Source organism: Candoia aspera, chromosome 2, assembly GCF_035149785.1.
Source record: "Candoia aspera isolate rCanAsp1 chromosome 2, rCanAsp1.hap2, whole genome shotgun sequence".
NCBI lineage: Eukaryota > Metazoa > Chordata > Lepidosauria > Squamata > Boidae > Candoia > Candoia aspera.
The window spans coordinates 227,512,200-227,533,386 of record NC_086154.1 but is presented as its reverse complement, the minus strand read 5'-3'; the positions used below and the strand labels follow the sequence as shown (position 1 = coordinate 227,533,386).

General features: G+C 37.7%; 1 protein-coding gene across 13 annotated transcripts in view; it reads right to left on the bottom strand.

Annotated features, from left to right (window-relative positions):
• The window catches only part of MEF2C (myocyte enhancer factor 2C), a 198,571-nt gene that overhangs the window by 22,032 nt on the left and 155,352 nt on the right, over positions 1-21,187 (bottom strand). For 11 of the 13 annotated variants that reach the window (XM_063295445.1, XM_063295433.1, XM_063295441.1 and 8 more), the window contains 2 exons: positions 17,297-17,483; positions 12,468-12,515 (listed from right to left, as the gene is read on the bottom strand). In XM_063295445.1, the coding sequence (XP_063151515.1) occupies positions 12,468-12,515; positions 17,297-17,483 (235 nt within the window). The remainder of the gene's footprint in view (positions 1-12,467; positions 12,516-17,296; positions 17,484-21,187) is intronic. The other 2 variants (XM_063295438.1, XM_063295444.1) reach the window with 1 other exon arrangement.

Sequence of the window (21,187 nt, the reverse complement as noted above, 5' to 3'; positions counted from 1 at the left end):
AAAGCTATGTATTTGTTGAAATGGAATACATTCAGTGTTATAGATATCACTTGCAATCCATGATGATGACAATGATGATGATAATGGGGAAGTAAAAGTTTGAGAGGGACATAAATGTCTCAGCCAAGGTGCTCTAAAAACACTAGGGAACACTGGGAATTTCTTTCCTCAGGTTCTTACAAGAACTTACTTTTTGTTTTATTGATTCTATTGAGTAAATGGTGTTTAGAAACAAGAAGCAAGTCTGTATCTTGCTAAGTGTTGCACTGGAGCAAATAGCCACTTTTTCCTCCAGTGTCCTAAGAGCCCTTTGCAGCAACTAAAAACACTGCATAAAGAGAAATGAAATGGAATGCCGTCTAACACCTTTTTTCCCCCTGTGAATGCTCCTGCCTATCTCATTTGGGGAGGAGATGTAGGGCTTTTAAAAGGAGTTCAGTAAGGAAGCAATACATCCTTAAATGACTTAAACTTCTTTCCAGTTTTCCAGAAAAGCCCAACCAGACTTATTCCCTGAGCTTCTTGACTGAGAGGCATAGAGCTCTGAGCTTCTTTGGAAGCCTAAGTAATAATGTACAAAAGAGAAGGTATGGCCTACACTGTATATATAATATATATACACATGCATGTGCACATACACACCCACACACGTAGCAAAAGACTCTCCATTTTATGGAAGACAGTTCTTAAGGTTAAATCCTACAAAGAGTGGTTAAAGGTACCTGGTATGTTTAGCCTTAAGAAGAGAAGGCCAAGGAGAGATATGATATGATAGCAGTCCTGAGGGTAAGATAAGAACCAATGGGTAGAAGCTTAACAGAGAGATCAAAACTTGAAATAAAAAGAAATTTCCTTACTGTGAGAGCTATTCAGGAATGGAACAGTTTGTACCTGCCTCATAGATGCTCCATTACTGGAGGTTTTCAAGAAAAGATTGGACAGCCATTTGTCATGGATGGTGTGAGGGTTCCTGCACTGGCAGGGGGTTGGATTAGATGACCTCCAACAGGCTTCAATCTATGACTCTCCAAAACAGGCAGCATTGTTAGGTAACTGAACTGCAGTGGTATCTACCCATACAAGGATGGTCCACATTAAAATGTTGCCATGTGGTACATTAAGGTTCAGGATTCTGGAGAATCTAACTTTTTCCTTTTCCCTCTTCATCCATATTAAGTTGTCATTCCAAAACACTAGACTATTTGGGGCAAGAAAAAAATCCTTTAGGTAATTTTTACCCTCAAGACTGTTTTGCAAATCTTGGGATTCCCCAAATCTCTTGAGAACTCTCTTTTCTATTTGGATAGTGCTGTTTTTTTTTAACCGATGACACCTTTAGCTTAATATAATAATGAACAGAAAGAGAGAGCCATCTTACCAAACTGACCAGAAGCGTAAAAGACAACTGCATGCATATCACTGTGAATTCCTGGGAGAACAACTGGCATCAAATGTTAGATGCTTATTGTTTTTGCCACAATGCTCTTTTATTTAAAAAACAAAAACAAAAAACAGAATAAAATATAACAATGTATTGAATTGCAAAGGAAAACAGCAACTATAACCCAAGGCAAACCAGAAAACAATACAATTTCTGCATCTTTAATGCAACTTATTGGCCCCCAACTTGCTGCTAAACTAACTGAAACTTTCTACTATGTATTATATCTCTTAAGTATATCTTAGTACATTATCTTGGCTGAGTGGAAATGGCAGAGGAAAGCCCAAGTAGAAACATACCCTTCCAGAAAAAGAAAAATCTTTAAAATGTAATTTCTGACCCCTGCATTATTGCACTAATGGCCTTTCAGTGCTGCATTTCAGGGAGCAGACTAAGTCAGGTATGGCATAAAAGATATATTGATGGAGTAAAAATAATTTTGTGGGACTTGCATTCAATCACAACCTTTGCATTATTGAGCAATGTTAAAGGATATATTTATCTATTTGTTGTTTGTAGACTACGTTTTCTACAAGCAACAGCCCTTCATGACAAGAGGATAGAGAATGGGTTAGATACATTTTTTTAAGGAAAAACAATTAGCTCAGATCTCAAGAAGTTCTATTTAAATAGACTTTGGTATTTTTTATTCAATGTGGCTGTTACTGTCCTGCTAGTCTTCCATACACTATGATGTCAGACATCTTCAGTCATGGGACAACAGCTAAACAAATTATAGTGATGACTGACCATTTGATCAGGTATAAGCAGGAGTCTCACTTTATCACCTGAGGGCATTTAAATTGCACAGCTAAACCAAAATCTGCCTCAATTAACCTCATCTGTAAGATCTAAAAAATATAGATGTGGTAAATGTGCCCCAAGAAACAGATGCATTGCTGAGATTTGGCATCATGAATTTGTCATGTTTTTAGCAATAAAAGCAATGGCTCTCTGATGTTCCTTTTCTGGCTTGTGGAAATTATGAACAGAATATTGTAAAAAAAAACTGTGGCTGAAGATTTACCAACAATTTTATTAAAATAGTTTGGCTTGCAACAAATGCTGTGCAGGCCTGCAGTCAGTCAGCTGACCTAGGATGGGTCCACCCACCTCTCCAAATGTTTAGCCCTTACTCTGATGCAGCATTCTGTACTCAATTAGAGCATTCATTTCACCACATTTTGGTTATTTTTTCTCCCAATGAAAAGAGTGACACTGTTCTGGCTTTATAAGGATTAGCACTCTGCAAATGAAAATATTATTCATTTACTGAGTGCCAATCTTTATGCATAGGATCATTTCAAAATACAGGAACATTCCCTGCACCTGATTTCCAAACACTTATGAGGAAACAATGAGCATGTCTGATATTACTTTTAAGCATCAGAGATACCCATTCAGTGTATCTCATCCATGTAAATCATACTGGACCTACGTTCTGTTTAGCCATGTCACTTACCTATCTGTACAACAGATAAGAAATGGGGGATTCTAAATAAAGCATAAAATGAGAAGTGCTGGTGTACAAACATCATCTTATTTGGTAACAGTACAGAACAGGTCTTTGCAGAGACTGCTAATATTAGAAGCATTCAAAAACAAATATACTCAGACCTTAATTGCACAATCAGGACTCTGTCATTTTTTTTTTTTTTTAGAATGGATGTCAGTACTAGCTCTGCAATCCCTTCACATAGGTTATGAAATTTATGTTTGATAGTTTTTAATGGTATCTGATTTGGGGAAATTTACAAATGTATTGTTGTAGTGCAAGAAAACCTGATTATTTCCTATATCTCTACCACAAATTGTATTGATTTATTTGTTTCCACTCAGCAAAAAAGTTTTGTACCATATCTATCATATTATCTTGTTTATCTTTAGCTCCTCCTGTCCTCTTAGCCAGTCAACTCAGCAATTACATTTTAATTAATTAAACAAGGCACTTAGAAGTATTAGATGCTGACGTCCACTTTTGATTTTTGTTTAATGGCTATAGTTCTGAACATTTTGAGTATCAAGGTCACGAGAATGAACACTCGTGTGCTACTGTAAGGGACTGCAGCTTTACTGCATGGTCAGGCTTTTCTGTTAAGTGTAAGCCCGACTGAAAAGTTGCAATATATCCAACTAGGTGCTCCCCCTGACAAAAGAGAAAGGCATGATGCTGATCTCTTCAACTGTTCCTTCTTTCTCCAAATTATATGTAGCCAAAATTTTCCTGCATGTGCTATACAGACCAGGTAATGGGATCTACCTGTATACAGTTTATAGGGATTGGATAGCTTTCAATATATATATATAGAGAGAGAGAGGGAGGGAGGGAGGGAGGGTCATGTTCTAGGTATACTAGCAGGGTGTGGAATGCCCTGGCTAGGAGCATTGGAATACATAATTTGTGGGCAAGAAGAAGTGCTTAGTCACTGTGCCACAGGTTCTCTGGTCACTGCTCTAATTTTCTTAGCGTTCAGAGCCAGCAACTCTTCTGTAAACTAGAACACTCTGGAAACTGTTGTCTCCACTTGTAGTTACAGGCATGAAAGTGCAGCAAACCCCTAACCTGACATTACCTTGTCCCGCCTTTGCTTTGACTGGGATATCTGAAAAAGGGGTCTATGTATGATGGGAAAACAAATTCTACTGAAATTCTTTATTTAATGAGCTGATGTGCTTATCATTATAGAAGTGAAAGGTCCCCTTTTCTGATGGCACAACAAATGCACAAGTTCCAGGACACAGGGCAGTGAAGCCTGCACCTTTATCCTGTGTAAGCTAAATATACTCTTTCATATTATTTCAGTGTTACAGACAATATGCCATAGCTCAAACTGCTTAGAACAGCAGACTAAAAAAAAGATCTAATGGGTGATATTATTATGTTTTTATTTTATTATGTTTTTATTATTATTATTATTATTATTATTATTATTATTATTATTATGTTTTTATACAGTCAGTGTAAGACTGTGAACATATCTATTACTCCTGCCTCCTATTTTCTCCATAACAACAACAACCATGTGAGGTGGGTTGGGCTGAGAGAGAGCCCAACGTCACCCAGCTGGCTTTCATGCCTAAGGCAGGCCTAGGACAGTCTCCTGGTTTCTAGGCCAGCACCAATATCCCATTCACAATACTTAAGAATTTATATTCTTAAAAGGAATAGAGGCATTAGCACATAACTTCTGAGAAAAAAGATTCATTAGTGTTAGTGAAATGTAAAGAAAAGAAAAGAAAAGCTGACTGGAGTAACTGTACAAAGAGACATTAGTTGGGGGACATTTTAGGTTTGGCAAAGGAGGGAAATGAGCAGTATAAAATTATGAATGGTGTGAAGTTGTTTATTTTATTTTATTTATTTTTTGCTGGGCCCTCTACAGGAGCACTTGCACTACACAACTGAGTTTCCACAATGTCATTTTCAACTGAGTTGCCAATTTATTTCCAGATTGGTTGTGGTGCAGTCCAAATCACAGAACTTCTGTTTTGCAATTTGTAATGCTGGAATTTTGCAGAAACTCTAGCTTCACCCACCCTCCAATCACCTACAGTTGCAGTAGATTTTTCAGGTCACTTATTAAGAGAACCCTATTTATTTCTTCTAGTCAGTTTCACTATCTCTGTAGAAAGCAGTCCAGCTTGATTTTCCCTGCTTATTTAAGCAGAGTGCACACTCAACTCTTCCCTCATCTTGTTTTGCAGCCTGTGAGACCAACAGAGCCATTATTCTACCCTCCTCCCACACACAGAGGCTTCATACTCTACAGTTGCAGCTGCTAAGAAAATCATGCTATTATCACAGTTCTCAATGGGATTTTTTTAATCTTAATTTTAAAAGACGAAAGCTGCCTGGCCAACATTTTGTAAAATGGTCAGACAAACACACACTCATAACATATACAGAAAACATGGGAAGAGCTCCTATCTGTTTATTTTTTCTGCTTTATGGGGCACTGAAGGAATGATTTTTGCAATTTTCTATTGGTCAGCTGGACAGCGCACTGATTGCCTTATAGTGTCTCTTAAATACTTCCAGTGTTTTGAGGTCAACAGGAGTGAAGACAATTGCACAGCTGGTTTCAAAATACTTCGGAGGGGTTGGGGAGTAGAACCTGTGCCCACTGTAAGTACCTTCTATATGCAGAGAGAGAGAGAGAGAGAATGAGAATGAGAATGAGAGTTGTCAAGGTACATGAACGTCAGGCTCATAATGTACTTGTGACTTATTGTGAGCTTCCACCGGTATCTAGCTAGTCATGATAGACTCATTGCTGAACTAGATATAAAACTCTCCTCATGTTGTTGCATTATAAAGAATGAAGTTAGGATACACTGATATTCCACACTGGACCAAAAATCTCGATGGTTGTTTTACAGAAATATGAAAATTTCTCTGTTCTGTAATTCAGGAAGAAGCATACTTCTCCATGTTTTGACTTTCCTACACCCCAGTAGTCTTCTCTACCAGTATCTGTTCTATTTTCCTTTTCCTCATGCCTTTTTCCCAAGTCTTCCTAACCTTCCTAACCTGAATTTGGAACCTCTTTTCATGGCTAACAATAAACCTCAGTAATTGAACAATTAAACTAAAGGCAGGCAGCCTCTCTGTGACAAGCAAACAACTGAACCAATTACTACCAGAAGCCTCATTTCTAACCATACAAAGTATTTTAGAGGACCACAGTGTAGACGTTGAATTCTAATTTATTTTCAAAGTTCCAAAGGTTATGGAGACCACAATATAATCAGAAATGTTTGGAAAATAACTTATGTCATCCTAAGATTTTGCCATTGCTTTTAAAATTTTTCATACTTTCATTGGCAGCAGAATCTGCCACTAGTTGCCAGTGAAGGCAGCCTATGCTATGGCAGGCTTGAATCCAGCAAAGCAATTAGGTAGATGATTAATTCATATCAGATCTGCTCCATGGACCCCAGCCCTTCAAGAGATGCAGTCTGCACACAGCAAACTACATTTAACTCCTTTTTAAAAAAATGTTCATTGCCCTTGACAAATCAAACAACCTAGTAAAAATACTTACATGACAAAACACCTTACTGGAAAATTTAATTTTTAAAAATATCATCCTCAAGTATGTTGAAATCCAGATGTTTGCTATTTTGCAATACTTCCTAATACTTCTTCTTAGAATAAAAGGACAGATCGTCACATGCAAAATGAAAGCATACCACAGTCACCTCAACATTAGCATGGGGAAAGAACTGATTGTAGCAACTGAAAAGTTCTTATTTGAGTGTGGATTTCCTATAAGAATATACTTAATTGCTTGTTATTTAAGAAGAGAGAAGTCAATCATCCTTTTTTTTCTTCTCTTCCTCCAAAAACCACCTTGGAAAGACTGTGACTCATTTAATAGAATGATTCTCATTATTGGCTCTGTGATTTAGTCTTTCAATCCATCATTGTATAAAGATAAATATTGAGACATTATAAATTAGAGAGGATAAGACTGGGAACACTTTTAAAAAAGGAATGGCAAACAATGTGGGAACCATGGCAAGGGGCACATTTTTCCAAAGCAGAAGTTAATCTTTCCTAAAGGTTTTATGTGTCCTTGCATTTGCATGCAATAAAAACCGTTATTCTGTTGTTTAGCATGTCCTCATACTGAGGGCTCAAATTAAGTAATCAGTTTAAAGAAAATGTTAACTTCTACCAAACATTTCAACAACCCAATACAGCTACTAAGGACCTATTTATAAACGTATGAAATTGCATTTCTGATACAATGCAGATATATGAAACAGGAAAATTGATATGTAGAACTGGTTGGCTATGCAAAGGTTTGCTTTGTATAATGTGTTGTCTTTGGCACCATCCAATCCTAGCAGATTTCTTCCATGCATGAGGCTGATGATGGGTGTTCCTTCTCCTTAGTAAGACAATATATTTACAGTACATGATCCTCCATAGTGAAAAGTAGGTGTTTTGATTCCAGACCATGGACTATGCTTCTGTTATTTAATGCTTCACTCTCTGCTTTTCTATTTGCAACATCATAAGTGTGTCAGTTGCTTCTGGTGTATCTAGTAACTTTATGAATACATACGAACTTATTCTGCATTGTGCCTTATATGTCACTGGAGCTAAGAAAGTGTAGTTGGCAGCAAAAGGATGTTAAGTCACCTATGGTGTTTTTTTAAGTGGATGTTTGTTTTGACTGGCTATTGCCAGAGCACAAAAGGGAACGAGGTGTACATTCCATTGATATTTATGAGTTTGGGGTACCTGTTATTATTTTAGGATATGCTCAACGACTTACTACTGATTGCTTCATACTTTGCTTGTTTGGGATAGGCTTATTTGGGCATGCTGCCTTCTTTTTTCTTTGCAAAATTTTCCTTTAGCTGTATTATTTTGAAAGCATGCCCAGAATTCCTCTGACCAAGAGACCCATAAATTATAAATAGCTATTACCTACATTTCTATTTAGTTTGAAATGCTGGAAGAATATGCATAATAAATTGACATGCAGCCCATGTGTGACCAAAAGCAGCAGAACGAATGGTGTAATATAAGCATGATATAATCTCACCGAAAGACTCAAAGTTCAAGCTGTCCAAAACTTACAATTATTGTCACACTGAACTGCATATTCCAAAAGACCTCAGGACTTTCTGTCCATTGACACTTTCCAGATGATGGTACAATGGAAGGGTATTTCCTTACCTCCTGGGTTGCTGGCAGCAGTGCTTATATAAGAGAAACATCTTTCCTGTAGCAATGCCTGCTTTCATCAGAAACTTTTTGCCTTCCCCTTTTAAGTTTTAGTTCTAAGCTCTGTAATCCCCACTTCGGTATCCCCAGAGAACATATCTCTTTTTTACAGTAACATGTTTTAAACCTTGTCTTTGAAGCATAGCAACATGCTTTGTCCTGAGCCAAAACATGAGTTTGTTTAGCCCAATAGTGCTTAACCGTGATTGGCAGCAGCTCTCCAAGAATACAGACAAGAGACATTTGCAGTGTACTTGAGGTTCCCAAGAAACTGAATCTGGGATCCACTGCATATATAGCATGTAATTCTGCCACTGAGCTACTGCTTTTCATAACATTGTGGGAACAGAGAAACATACCAATGGCATAGGATACGGTTATTGCATTTTTTTTTGTCTTCCAGGAAAACTCAAAGCATGCAAGCTGTAGGCCCATTACAATCAATAGGCTTACATTAAAATTAAAGTCAAGCCCTCCATTACATGTTGTTTGCATATCTCTATACTTAGTAGCTTCAATTATGAGATGCGTGGTGAAAGAATTTTAAAAGAATGATTGGAAGAATAACACAATAAAATAAAAACAAATGGAACATTTGTGAGGAAAAAGCTGATACTCATATGTAATATAAATAATAAATTCAACTTCCATTTAATTTCATTCCCTGTAATTTGGTGTACTGGTTAAGGCATCAGGCTAGAAACCACAAGACTGTGAGTTCTAGTCCTGCCTTAGGTATGAAGCCAGTTGGGTGGCCTTGGGCCAGTCACTTTCTCTCAGCCCTAGGAAAGAGGCAATGGCAAACCACTTCTGAAATCTTGCCAAGAAAAGTGCAGGGGCTTGTCTGGGCAGTTGCCAGGAGTCAACACACTCAAAGGCACACATACACACACATAATTGGGAAAAGGTGGTTTATACCAGCTGTAAGGAAGAAGAATCCTAAAGTTGAACACTATAGCAAACCTCTGGTAGCCAATTTTTTTTTTTTCTTGTCAAAAAGCTCCTTCTGAAGCAAAAAATCAGGTACAGAGTGCCTCCTGAATAGAATATGGTAAAACATGGCTGGCACAGGATAGACAAGGTCAATGCTGGTGCTATCTGTGATACTGGTGATGATACATATATGTACAACCAGACTGGAAGTTGCAGTTTTATTCATTCTCAGCTGGGAGTAATTCCCACTGTAGTTGTCAACAACGCTTCCAATATTTTCCTCCCCACTTAAAGGTAGCCAGGCTGTTCTACAAGTGCAATTCTCAGACAGAATACAACAGATCAAACCTCCAAGTCAGTATAAAATAGTTATTTGGAAACTGCATTCATTTAAATGCAAGGTAGGCCATAAAAGCAAAAACAACTCAATTAAATGTAAAGAAAAATAATACTCAGCATTCTCAAAATATTCATCTGATATTTTAATATTTTTATGCCTTTCAATACTAATGTTTGCTATTCTCATAATTACAATCTGAATTCAAAACACACTGCAAACTTAATATTTGCTCCTTGCTTTATTGCCGATATTTAAAAAGATGTTTATTTTCAGTGTTTGCTCCTTTAAAAAACAAGACCTGCATCTTCTACAAGTTAGATGTCAAATATATTTTTCTGTGTGTAAGGAGGAAGGATGTAACTGCAAGACTGTTTGGCTCAAGGGCATATTGGCTTAAGGTCAAGAGTATCTTATTCTTTCCCTTCATACAAGCTTCTGGTTTAAAAGAAAGTCGCCAAACCCATGGCTATATTTATAACTTAGCAACTCCACTAAATAGGAAGTTCTCTTTCATTCTGTTGGCAACTCTGACTGTCACATGGCATAAGTAATCCAATTGGAGAGTAGTGTTGAACAAATTTAGTCTAGCAAACCCAAGATAGCCTTGGTTTTAGTTAAAAATACCACTTCTGGTATTTAATTGTGTGGGATAATAAAAAGTAGTCAGTATTCCCAAGTTCTATTTATGCCTTGGGTAGACACCCAAAGTAAAACGGTGGATGATTTTAGGATTATTATTCAAAATGATCCAAACTGGCAAATAAGCACATTTTTAAACACTTGTATGTAAGATTTCCTTTCCTCTCTTATTTCCATCTTCTTGTTACAGGGAAATCTATTATGGTAATGCAGAAACTGACGGCTTTACATTAGCAAGTAAAAGTATTTTCTTTTTATAATTACAACAGTAAATATACAAAACCTACATTTCTGATCCTTGGTTGCAAGCAGACTATTTTTATGCAACAGGAAAATGCAAGTGCATTAAAATTCTAATTTGACAAAGATTGTGTACCCTCGCAACTTCAACAGCAGTATCATCATATTAGTCTTGAACATGGCAACAGGAAAAGACACATGGGCCTCTGTTCCTCATGAAGAAGTGGTAAACAAAGAACTTTTGAGATGTAAGAGAGAGAGAAATGATACTCTAAAATAGAAGCATTGTTGAATTATGGCACTGTGGCAGACGTCTCAACCTTATAATGACCTCTCATCTTCATTCTGCCCTACAGCAAATAACTCTTCTTATTACTCCACAGTTAAGACAGAAAGAATGCACATCTGTAGTGAGGTCTAAACCCAAATTTGTCACCAAAGGAACTAGAATTCTTTACACAATTACATTTTTATTTACCAACACCCATCTTCTACAGCAAAATTTTAATCTTTTACTAAATTTCCAGCCAATAAATTACAGTATATATTTTTAAAAAGAAAGCAATCACAATTTTTCTAATCATTTAACCTTCTCAAGCCACCAAGATTCTTTCTGGAAAAATGTGTGATGTTTATGTTAGATCTGCATTTAAGAAGAACTAATTTCGTATGCATTGAAATTTACGTTGTTGTTCTAAAATTATGTGTGGGTGGGGAGATGAAAATTGCTTTGCTTTAAGAAGCCAGAAGAGGGCACTCATTAGTAGTCAATCAAATTCCATTCAAATCTTATAATGGAAGAAGTCAAGAATTTTGAACAGATACTCCCAAAATGAAACAGGACTGGAGTAACTAGAATTTCAGAATCAAGAAAAGTAGTATTTTCCAAGGTTTTATAGCAGTGGGAGACACTAACAATGACTGTTGTAAATTGCTGTAATCTACATGTTATGGCTACAGAAATAAACCCATTTTAAAGCAGCATGCTAAAGTTCATAAGCTGTAAAAAAAATTATATCATCAAACCCAAAACAACAGTACCAGCACTTAAGATTTTGCTTTCAAAAAGTCAAATGGAGGTAATTATGTCAATAGACAGAGAAGGTTTTCTTTCACTTGGATATAAGTGTGAGTCTTGATAATAAACTAAAACTTGTTTTTTTTAAAGCATATTTTAGTCAATGGTATTGTGGCAAATCACCACTGAGTTAAAATCCTTTTCCTTGGTGGGAAGGGAAGGTGAGAGACATTTGGGACTGTTTGTAGAAGACGAAAAGTGAGACTAAAACAGAAATTGGCAGCAGTAGTTTAGATCTGCCTGTCTTTGTTTAGGTAGATGACTTAGGTAATTTTCTGGCTAAGTGTCCATGGTTTATTCTCTAACGTTATGTTTTCCTGTAGAATCATTTGTGTGCATTAAAATACTATTTTTGTACACTTGACTGATCTGCTCATAGAGGGTTGCCCCCTTGGATACCACAAGAGCAGCTAAGCTTTTCTAACATAGCTACAAACCTGGAAATAGAAAGGGAAGAGAGGGTTCCTGTTTTGCCCAGGGAGGAAGAAACTTGCAACTAAAACAGGTGATGGAAGCCCACCCCCATCCCACCATGGAGGAAACTGCTGCACCAGAAGACACTTCTGAGTACTCTTGGTTGGCATCTAGCTTGGAAAAGTACTTAGATTGCCAGAAAGCCAAGGTTTGGGACAAAAGTAAGAAGTAGAACCATTATGTCCTTGATCTACATATAAAGTGAAGGCTAATGATCCACTTGTTAAAAATTCCTGAAGCAACACCAAAAATCTCTACACATTGACACAATATGGTTGCATGTGAAAATTTCCAAGAAAGGTTTTGAATCAGCTCTTTGATTTATCTGGTGTACTTCCTTATAAGAGTCTGCATGCCTACACATAAAAATATTTCCCTTTTAAAAAAGGCTGCTTAATTGTAAGGAAGTTGGGAAATCTCAACACTGAGAAGGCGCTTGTGGGTAGGATTTTCAAGGAATAACCTAATTCTGCTCTTAATGACATTATACAGAGTTATTTTAAGACTGGCCTCATGCTAACTCTCTGTTGTGGAGCCTGTAACCATTTTAATAAGGTACATAAAACATTCTTCTGTTTACCTGCACTGGTGCCTGCACCGGTTGTGAGGTCCCCACCCATCAGGCCACCTAGGAGAGGACAAATAAAATAGTCAAACTGAGAGAGGAGCTGAAGAAACCACAAAGGTCAAGCAGCAATTACAGTTTATTCCTCAAAGTAATGTGAGCCCTAGAGGAGTTTGCACCACCAGAATTTTCATAAAGATTAGGCTGTTTGAGCATCGCGACGCCTGTCTATGTACAACATGATCCAATTCCTTCTTCAAAGCATAAGCATTATTTAGTGGCTTCTGTGGGTAACAGCGCAGGACAATATTGATTGAATTTGTAGTGAATAAACTGTTATTACAATAAAGGATTTCATTGTCAACTTCTGTGATGACATTGTACATAGTCACTAATATTTCACAGATTTTTTCCATCACCTTTTCCAACTTGGTGACCCTCAAATATGTTGAAATGACTTGTCCCTTCCACACTGATTGAAAATTCTGGGAATTGTAGACACATGGGCAAGAGGTTGGAGGAAAGGAGGTTTAATTTCTACTTAAAAGGAATGGAATTTCTACTTAATTTTTAATAATATAAATTAATAATTATAATAACATTAATAGAAATTAATAATTTCTACTTAAAAGGAATGAAACAACTGAATAATATTGAAATATTTTAAGGCACTGCCAGTGTTTCATATCTTATGAAATATGCCTTTGAAGCATATTCACATTCTAGTAGTGAAATGCAGTGTAAACAGAAACCAACTTCTATGACAATGTTCTTGATTGTACCACAGAATACCAAATATTATGACTGCACATTTGTTTTTTTTCACCCCATAACAGTTTAAGGAACAAATCAAGACAGGACCATCCAATGCTGGCAAAGTACAACAAAACAGTGAAAACAGCACAACAATTACTGGAAAGCAAATTGATGAGGTTGTTCCATGCTTTATTCTCAAGACCTCTACCAACACTGTGTGGTCCTTTGTCTTTTTTCCTTGGCAAGTGGGTTCATTTACAAACAAAGAATTGGGCTGCAGCTACTTGCCTTCCCCCTCACTCCCCCACCAAATATCTATAAAGCCTATGAGAGATCAACAGTTTTTTTTGGGGGGAAAGACAATCAGGATACCATTATTTGCTTCGCTGCACTATTAGTTTTCTTTTCAATTTTGTTTAAATTTATAATGCATCAGGAGGCTAGGAATCCTCAACATGGCATTCACGGCCACACTGGTACCCATGGGTGGCATGCTGTAGAACTGGCTAAGGATAATAATTTTAGGATGCCTACTATGTATCAGAAAAAGGAATCAAAATAGCTCTTTTGTGCACACTAGTGCTTTTACATGTGTGCTAAGGCTTCCCATGTCCTTATCTAATTTTGCTTCAGTTCCTTGATAGCACTTGTAAAGCTCATTTGCATTGGAAAACAGTTTATGATAAGTGAGACAGTTATCAGAATGAGTGCGTGGTGGTAGTGGGGGAAGTATGAGCAGATTTTTTCTGTTCAAGGCCAGTGTAAATTACAACCCTTTGTTAACTATTCCAATCTTTGGAAGCCAACAGTGCAGGCTGCTTCAGTTCAAACTGCTATGCAGTCATTGGGACTATGTGATTTGCACAGCTGATTCTCCATAGTTACCATGACTGTCCTTCAGGGGAAAGTTGAGGTCTTCTCTTGGGACACATCCTAGATACTTCATTGCTCATAACAGCAGCACAGCAAAATGCTAATGGAGTGAATAATATTAGGAAACCACAGGGGATAAACCTGTATTGAGTATATACTAGAGAGTCATAAGACAATTCCTCCCTTGAACCTTTCCAAGAAATTTAAATGTATTTTGGGGGAAATATCATTCTTAGAATAATCACAAAGTCATGTTCTGTATATGAAGTGGCCCCTCTCCTGGGATTCCAGGAGATGAAGCAGAAATGATGCCTAAAGCGTAAGTATAGGAAGACAAAGAGTGAAACTGATTGAATGTGAATGCATGCCCAGGTTCAGGTCTACTCTGAGATGATATAGAGATGTTTTCTTACTTCTCTCTTATTGCATCATTGGGCTGTTATCCTGCAGCCTTATTCAGGGTGGCTAATTCCCTTTAGGGAAGAAGCCAATTGCAAGAGCTTTCCCACCCACAGCCACTGTGGCCAGTTAGCACAGCATTTTGCCAGTAAAGTTATTTACAATGAGTCTTGATGCCACGTGGGCAGGGTCTAGAGTGGTGACTGGGACTCCTTGCCAAGTTATCTGGTATTCTTTTTGGCCTAAAACCTCTGAAAAAGTGGATAGGGTACATTCTAGGATTTTCTCTGCCACCTACAGCTTGAACTCTTGTCCCTCATTGCTTCTTTATGTAGGGGTGTATGTACGTGTGTGTTATTCTCTGAATCCAGGAGATTGTCAATCACTCTTTGTAGAAGGGTATGCTGCCAGCAGTCTTGAAGGAGGCTCTGGTTTGCTCCTTTCTTAGGAAGCCCTCTCTGGATTCAGAGATGTTAGGTAACTGTCTCCTAACCTCTCCAACCTTTCTATTTTAGTAAAGGTTGTTGAGACAGCAGTGAGGAATTAAGTACAAAGTGTCTTAGATGAAGTGGATTATCCAGACTCTTGTCAGTCAGATTTCAAACCTGGACATGGGACAGAGATAGCATTGGTCATGCTAGTTGATGACCTTTGTCAGGATCTGGATAGAGTTAGTGCACTTGTTCTCATCATTTTGGACCTCTCAGTGGTTTTCAATACCATCAACCATGGTATGCTTCAGGACCAACTTTGGGGATTAGGGACTGAGCATTGTTCTGCAGTGGTTCCTCTCCTTCTTCAGTGGCTAGTTCCAACTGGTAGTGGTAGGTGGGAAGAGGTCAGTTTGGTGGCTGCTCCCTTGTGGGGTGCTGCAGGATCAGTTCTCTTCCCCCTATTATTAAATATCTAATGAAACCACTGGGTGATGTCATACATCAGTTCAGGGTTTGGATATCTAGCTTTATATCTCAACCCCAGGCCATACTGGTGAAGTCTTATCCTGGTATGCAGGCTGTGAGGGTCTGGAGAAGGGATAGAATTCTAGCAAAACAAAGTTACTGTTTAAGTAATTGTATAGCTCTACTGGTATTTTTTGATGGGAAAGCTCTACCCATGAAGGAGAAGATCCACAACTTTGGGATCCCCCTAGACTTGTGGCTCCTGCTTGAACAGCAGGTGGATGTCATGCCCAAGGGGCATCAGACTGCTGCATCAGCTGCAGCCCTGCTGGGATGAGAAAACTTTCCTACCCATTCCATTGTCACCACTTGCCTAGATTACTGCAACAGTCTATGCACCGCTGCCTTAAAGGCAACTCAGAAGTTTCAGTTGGCCCAGAATGCAATGGTCAGTGTATTATCTGGCATTCGCTGGTGGGAACATATTACCTGCACTGGCTTCCAGGTCCAATTTAAAATGCTGGTGTTAACCTATAAAGCTACCCGAGGACTATGTTCATCCATTAGAATCAGCTTATCCTATTTGAGCTTTCTGGGAAAAGCACCTGATGATTCCTCACTTTCAGGAGCTGAGCGGAGCTAAAGTGCAGCAGCACTGCTTTTTTGTAACAGCACCAGCCTCTGGAATCACCTCCCACTGGAACCTAGATTAGCCCTGACTTTGGCCATCTCCTGGAACCAACTGAAGATGGGGCTCTTCCAGAGGATATTTGGGACTGTGTTTTGGATTTTCTGGTTGTTACATAGTGTTAATTGGAACACAGATGTTTAATTATTTTTTGTATTCTGCAAAGCAGCCAAGAGTCCTGTGAGATTGAGGTGGGGTATAAATGTAAGAAACAAATACAGCCTTGAGATGGACATTTATGTATGTCTAATGATGCAACACTTTATTCCAGAAGCTGCATTTAGTCACTTGGCTGCAGAGTCAAATGACTTACAGTCCCTTTAGTTATGTTTCCAATTTCCTTCCCTAGTTTTTAAAATTATGATCATATAAAAGTAGGCCCTTTGCATTTTTATGATGTAGACTAAAAACTTACAACCTCACTTTCTAAAACAGTTTTAACTGAGATTTAACAAGAAAATGGATTAAGATCAGAAATTAGTAGAAATGAGCTGGGAACCTTTTTCTGCTGCAAGTCTCATTTCCCTCCTGAACATGAAAGCTTTCCAACTGGGCTTGTATAATAGTGTCCAGGAGACTGAATCCACTAATTCTCATGTTTCAAATATAGCCTTCTTATATTACCTACTCTAGTCTTCTACAGCATTTAGAGCCTTTTAAAATGTATCTTATTTAGTTGTAAATACTAAGGCTGGATAATCTTCAAAAAGCGTAGCATTTTAGGATAAGGGGCTATAATCAGTTTAAAGGCAATGAGAGAGAAAAGATTTGGGATGTAAAAATTCCTTAGTATGGCTTTTAGTGTCAATCGTCCCACAACTGAAGAACCCATGGCAGGACACATGTTAGCCACCAATGAAGTCGAGAGAGAGAGGGAGATAACACGTATGCGCATACACACAAACAAACTGAAAGGCTTGAGGAGCGGCCTTCCCATGGTCATTCAAAGAAACCCAGTTCTAAGAAAGGGATGAGAAGATGTCTGTCTGCCAAGAACCTGATGCTGCTATAAGTACACTAGGCTTGCTAAAGACTGGAAAAAGCTGGACAAGATTCTGTGGTCATTTCTTTCTTTTTTAAAAAAAATGTGTGATCTTCATATTGGCAAGTAGTCAATAGATTTTTGAGGAACCCAAACGTTGCTAGAATACTCTTACTTCACAAGTTACAACCTGTAGATACAGACGTGCTGTATTTGAAGCAAAGAGATGGAACTGGGCAAAGCCTACCTGTGTTACCTGCACTTGGTGGTCGATGTGTCACCCCAGGAGACATGCTATTCCGCTGTAAGGAAGGGTGGGCCAGAGGCAAAAGGTTGGGGTTACCCAATGAGCTAACTGGGTTGCTGTATACCAAGCTGTTGTGGTTGGACACTGGGATAGAAACCGGCATCTCAAAGTTAGGTGGTGGAACAGCCTGTAGTAATAATAATAAAAAAGGGAAACAAAAGACAAGAGTAACATAGAGGTACAACACATTCATAATACATTATTCTGTACTTAGATAAAATGTTTTATAACTTCTGGTTGGAAAAAAAGCAGAAAAGGGTTAGGAAAATAAATTGTCATTGCTGGCAAAAATTCACCCACTGCAATGGAGTCTTTTAAAAATTGTTAATGAATATGTCTTCTCTATCCTGCCTTGCTACAATTTCTACATTTCCTTTGTATTAAAGAGATTGGCCAGCTGCCTGATTGTTTCCTGCCCCACTTATTTTTCAAAATCCTTGTTTCATTAAGCTTTCTTCCATTCACTGAAATCAATATTGCTTAGCAGTGGCATTCTAATATGTTGCCACAGATGAAAGCAGATTATAGATATATATGGCGGCTTTACTATATAAATAAATATCAGAAGGTGAAAAAATGCAAAAGGAAAGCATTTACTTTCAGCATTATGAACTTTTGAAGAATTATTCGGTGAAAAGCAAACTGGCTGAATGTTGGTTTCTTTGCAAAAATTTATAATCTCAATTGTTTTTCATGAACGTATCAGGATCAAAACCAACAGTGTTTATCATATAAACTCACAGAAATGGATGTGATTTGATCCCTAACTCCCTGAATGGACTTCTGCTTACACAGTGCTTTCACTCTTGGACTTCAGAGAGGGAAGTACCTGATTCTCACCTATCATTTATCCCTTCCATTAATTCCTATTTCTCCTTTTCCTGCCCGCCCCCAAAAAGGTTTAAAAAGTTGAAGAATTCTCCAAAATAGTTTAGGACAGGTGGTCTGCAGAGAATGTGTGTGTCAAAAAATCAATTTGGCAGCCACAGCTGTGTGATTGAAGCCCTGCTCCTGCCTCGTGTTGCATCACCTTGACTTTTTGACCCGTCTCCCACTACAAATGCCCCTAGTTGGGGGGTTGCACAGGAAAGGGCAGGTGGAAAGGACATTATGTCTCCCTGTTTTTACTTGGAAAACCTTTCTGGGTCAAAAGCCTTTCTGCAAAAACAAAAAAACTGACTGGAACCATTACTGCTGTGCAATGCCAGCTTATGCAAATGTTTGCACTTGTCACGATTAATGTAGCAGATGAAAAAAATAGGAAAGGTTTTATTTGGTAAAACAGAACTCTTAATCAGACAGAATCACTGTTAAAACAGCATTGTAGAATTGTTCATAACTAGATTCAACATTATAGAGTCCCCCTTTTTGGGGGGAGATGGGCAGTAATAGAAATTTGAATAATAAATAAATAAATATTTGGATTTTGAGTATTTCTTAATATAGGCAGAAGCAACCTTGTTGAAACAATCACTATGAAACACATTGTGTAGCCTTCAATTCAGTAGCATGATGAAATTGTGAGATGAGATTGACCTCTGGCATACCTTCCAGTTATTTATTTATTTTTAAATAAGGCAGCCATTTTGAAAAGCCACTAAAAATTTGTTTTTATTTATTTCTCTTTGTTTAGTAATGTATCATAGCATTCTTTAGGTTCTTTTGGCCTTTAGTTATTTAATTATATTCATTCACGATTATCTACTTACTTCTGTCCTATTAAGTGTAATGTAACTTATGGAAGTCAACTTGGGTAAGGAAAGAAGAAAACAGATGAAAAGGCTTAATATTCCCAACCTCTGGGATTCTATTTTTCAGCCATTACATTATCCCATAGTAGATCAGGAACAGTGCAAGGATGTTTTTTAGAAAATATATTTATGTAGCTTTTTTTAGCTTGTAAAAAAGTAACTTGCTGAAAACTCTTTGTATAACATTCCTTATTTGTGAAACCTAAAGTACCAAGAAATAGAAGCTCTTAAAAAAAAGTAACAACCAACATTGATAATGCTTTGATCACTGAGAGGATAATTTTTCCTCATGAAACTGTTTCCACATGTATTTTATAGGAAGTAGCCTAACAATTTCTTTTAACCAGGTGCTACCAGATCAGCGGTCAATAGAGGTGATAGGTAGTTGACCCTAGGTCAATAGTACCTTTTCAACTGAAGGCACTCAGATTGCAATTTAAAGCCTCTCTTCACATTAAACAAAACTCTGCCATGTTCCATCTCTGTTTTAAAGACAACACTATTACACAGCACTGATCTGGAACAAAGTCTAAGGAAAGCATTGTGTGGAAACCACTTGACACAGTCGCTCCATGCAACAGCTGTAACTGCCGGAATTTGCTTGCATCTTCTTGACTTCTAGTAAGGTCAGGTAAACTATCAAGCTGAACATATTACGTCCAACTTACATGCTAACATGATGGTTTTTATAGGGAAAATAACTGCTTCTGTAAGCAGCTACCATAGTGCACTGGTAGTAAGCTAAAAAGCCAATCATAGGAACCTGTGATCACATGAGGAGCTGGGGGTGTTGACGACCGACAGGGAGTTCTGGCGTGGGCTGATCCATGAAGTCACGAAGAGTCGGAAGCGACTAAACGAATAAACAACAACTTTCCATTCTTTTGGTAAGTTGTTGTTTATTCGTTTAGTCGCTTCCGACTCTTCATGACTTCATGGATCAGCCCACGCCAGAACTTCCTGTCGGTCGTCAACACCCCCAGCTCCCCCAGGGATGAATCCATCACCTCTAGAATCTTTTGGTACACCTGAAGTATTTGTTAGGGTTTTGGCTGACAAATGTGACCTGCACTTTTAAAAACTGCCAGTACATGAACCCACAGCAATCTGAGCTGAAACACAGCAGACATTCACAGTAAATGGTTGCAGGCATAGCTCATATTCTCCTGGAAATACCCCTTTTTGTATGAAACATTACACAGCTCTTGAGCAGTATACCTTTATGATCAGGGTAACACTAATAAATGGCTCCGAGTCTTATTCACTAGAAATGATTTAGTTTCAGGGGCTTTTACAGATTGATTTTACTGTGATTTGCCTATTTTAAAGTATTATCTCCTTTATACTGATAATTTCTTATTGATATTGTATTTTATTATTATTGTTTCTATGCTATACTTTTAGCTGGGTTACACAGACAGAAAAACAAGACACAACATATTACTGTTATCACCACTATCATATCAGACTGTGCTAGGCTTTCTAAAAGTCACAATACAGAGCTCTCTGAAGATGGTTCAGGAAGCACAATTGGTTCAAAATGTACTGACTAGAATATCCATTTATTTGTTACTGCATTTATATTTTCCCCATTTCTTTTGGAAGCTCAATGCAATTTACAATGAAAGTGTCCTGAGTTATAGTCCAACACCCTAAGCCTTACATTATCCTAGTACACTTATGGAAGCTGAGTAGTCACTACCTGTCCCATATCAGTTGCTAAGAGATAGGACTTTCTCAGTGTTGCATCCTAATTTTGGAACAGAGAGATAAACCCATATCACCGCTGAATCTTCTTCAAAAAAACAAAATGCAAGCCAGCTAACAAAAAACTCTACAGGAACTTTTATTCTAACTGGCGTTTAGCTGAATTATGGCGCATTTGCAAAACAAAAAACAAAAAAACAACCCTGCTTCAATATTTTTTAATTTGAGATTTGTGTGTTAAAACTGTTTGATCATTGCATTTTATGGATTTTAAAGTTTTGAAACTTCTCTGTGAAAACAAAACAAAACACAAACTTGTAAAGCCCATTTCATAGAGATGAAAGTGAGAACAGTGCATACAAAGAGTCATGAA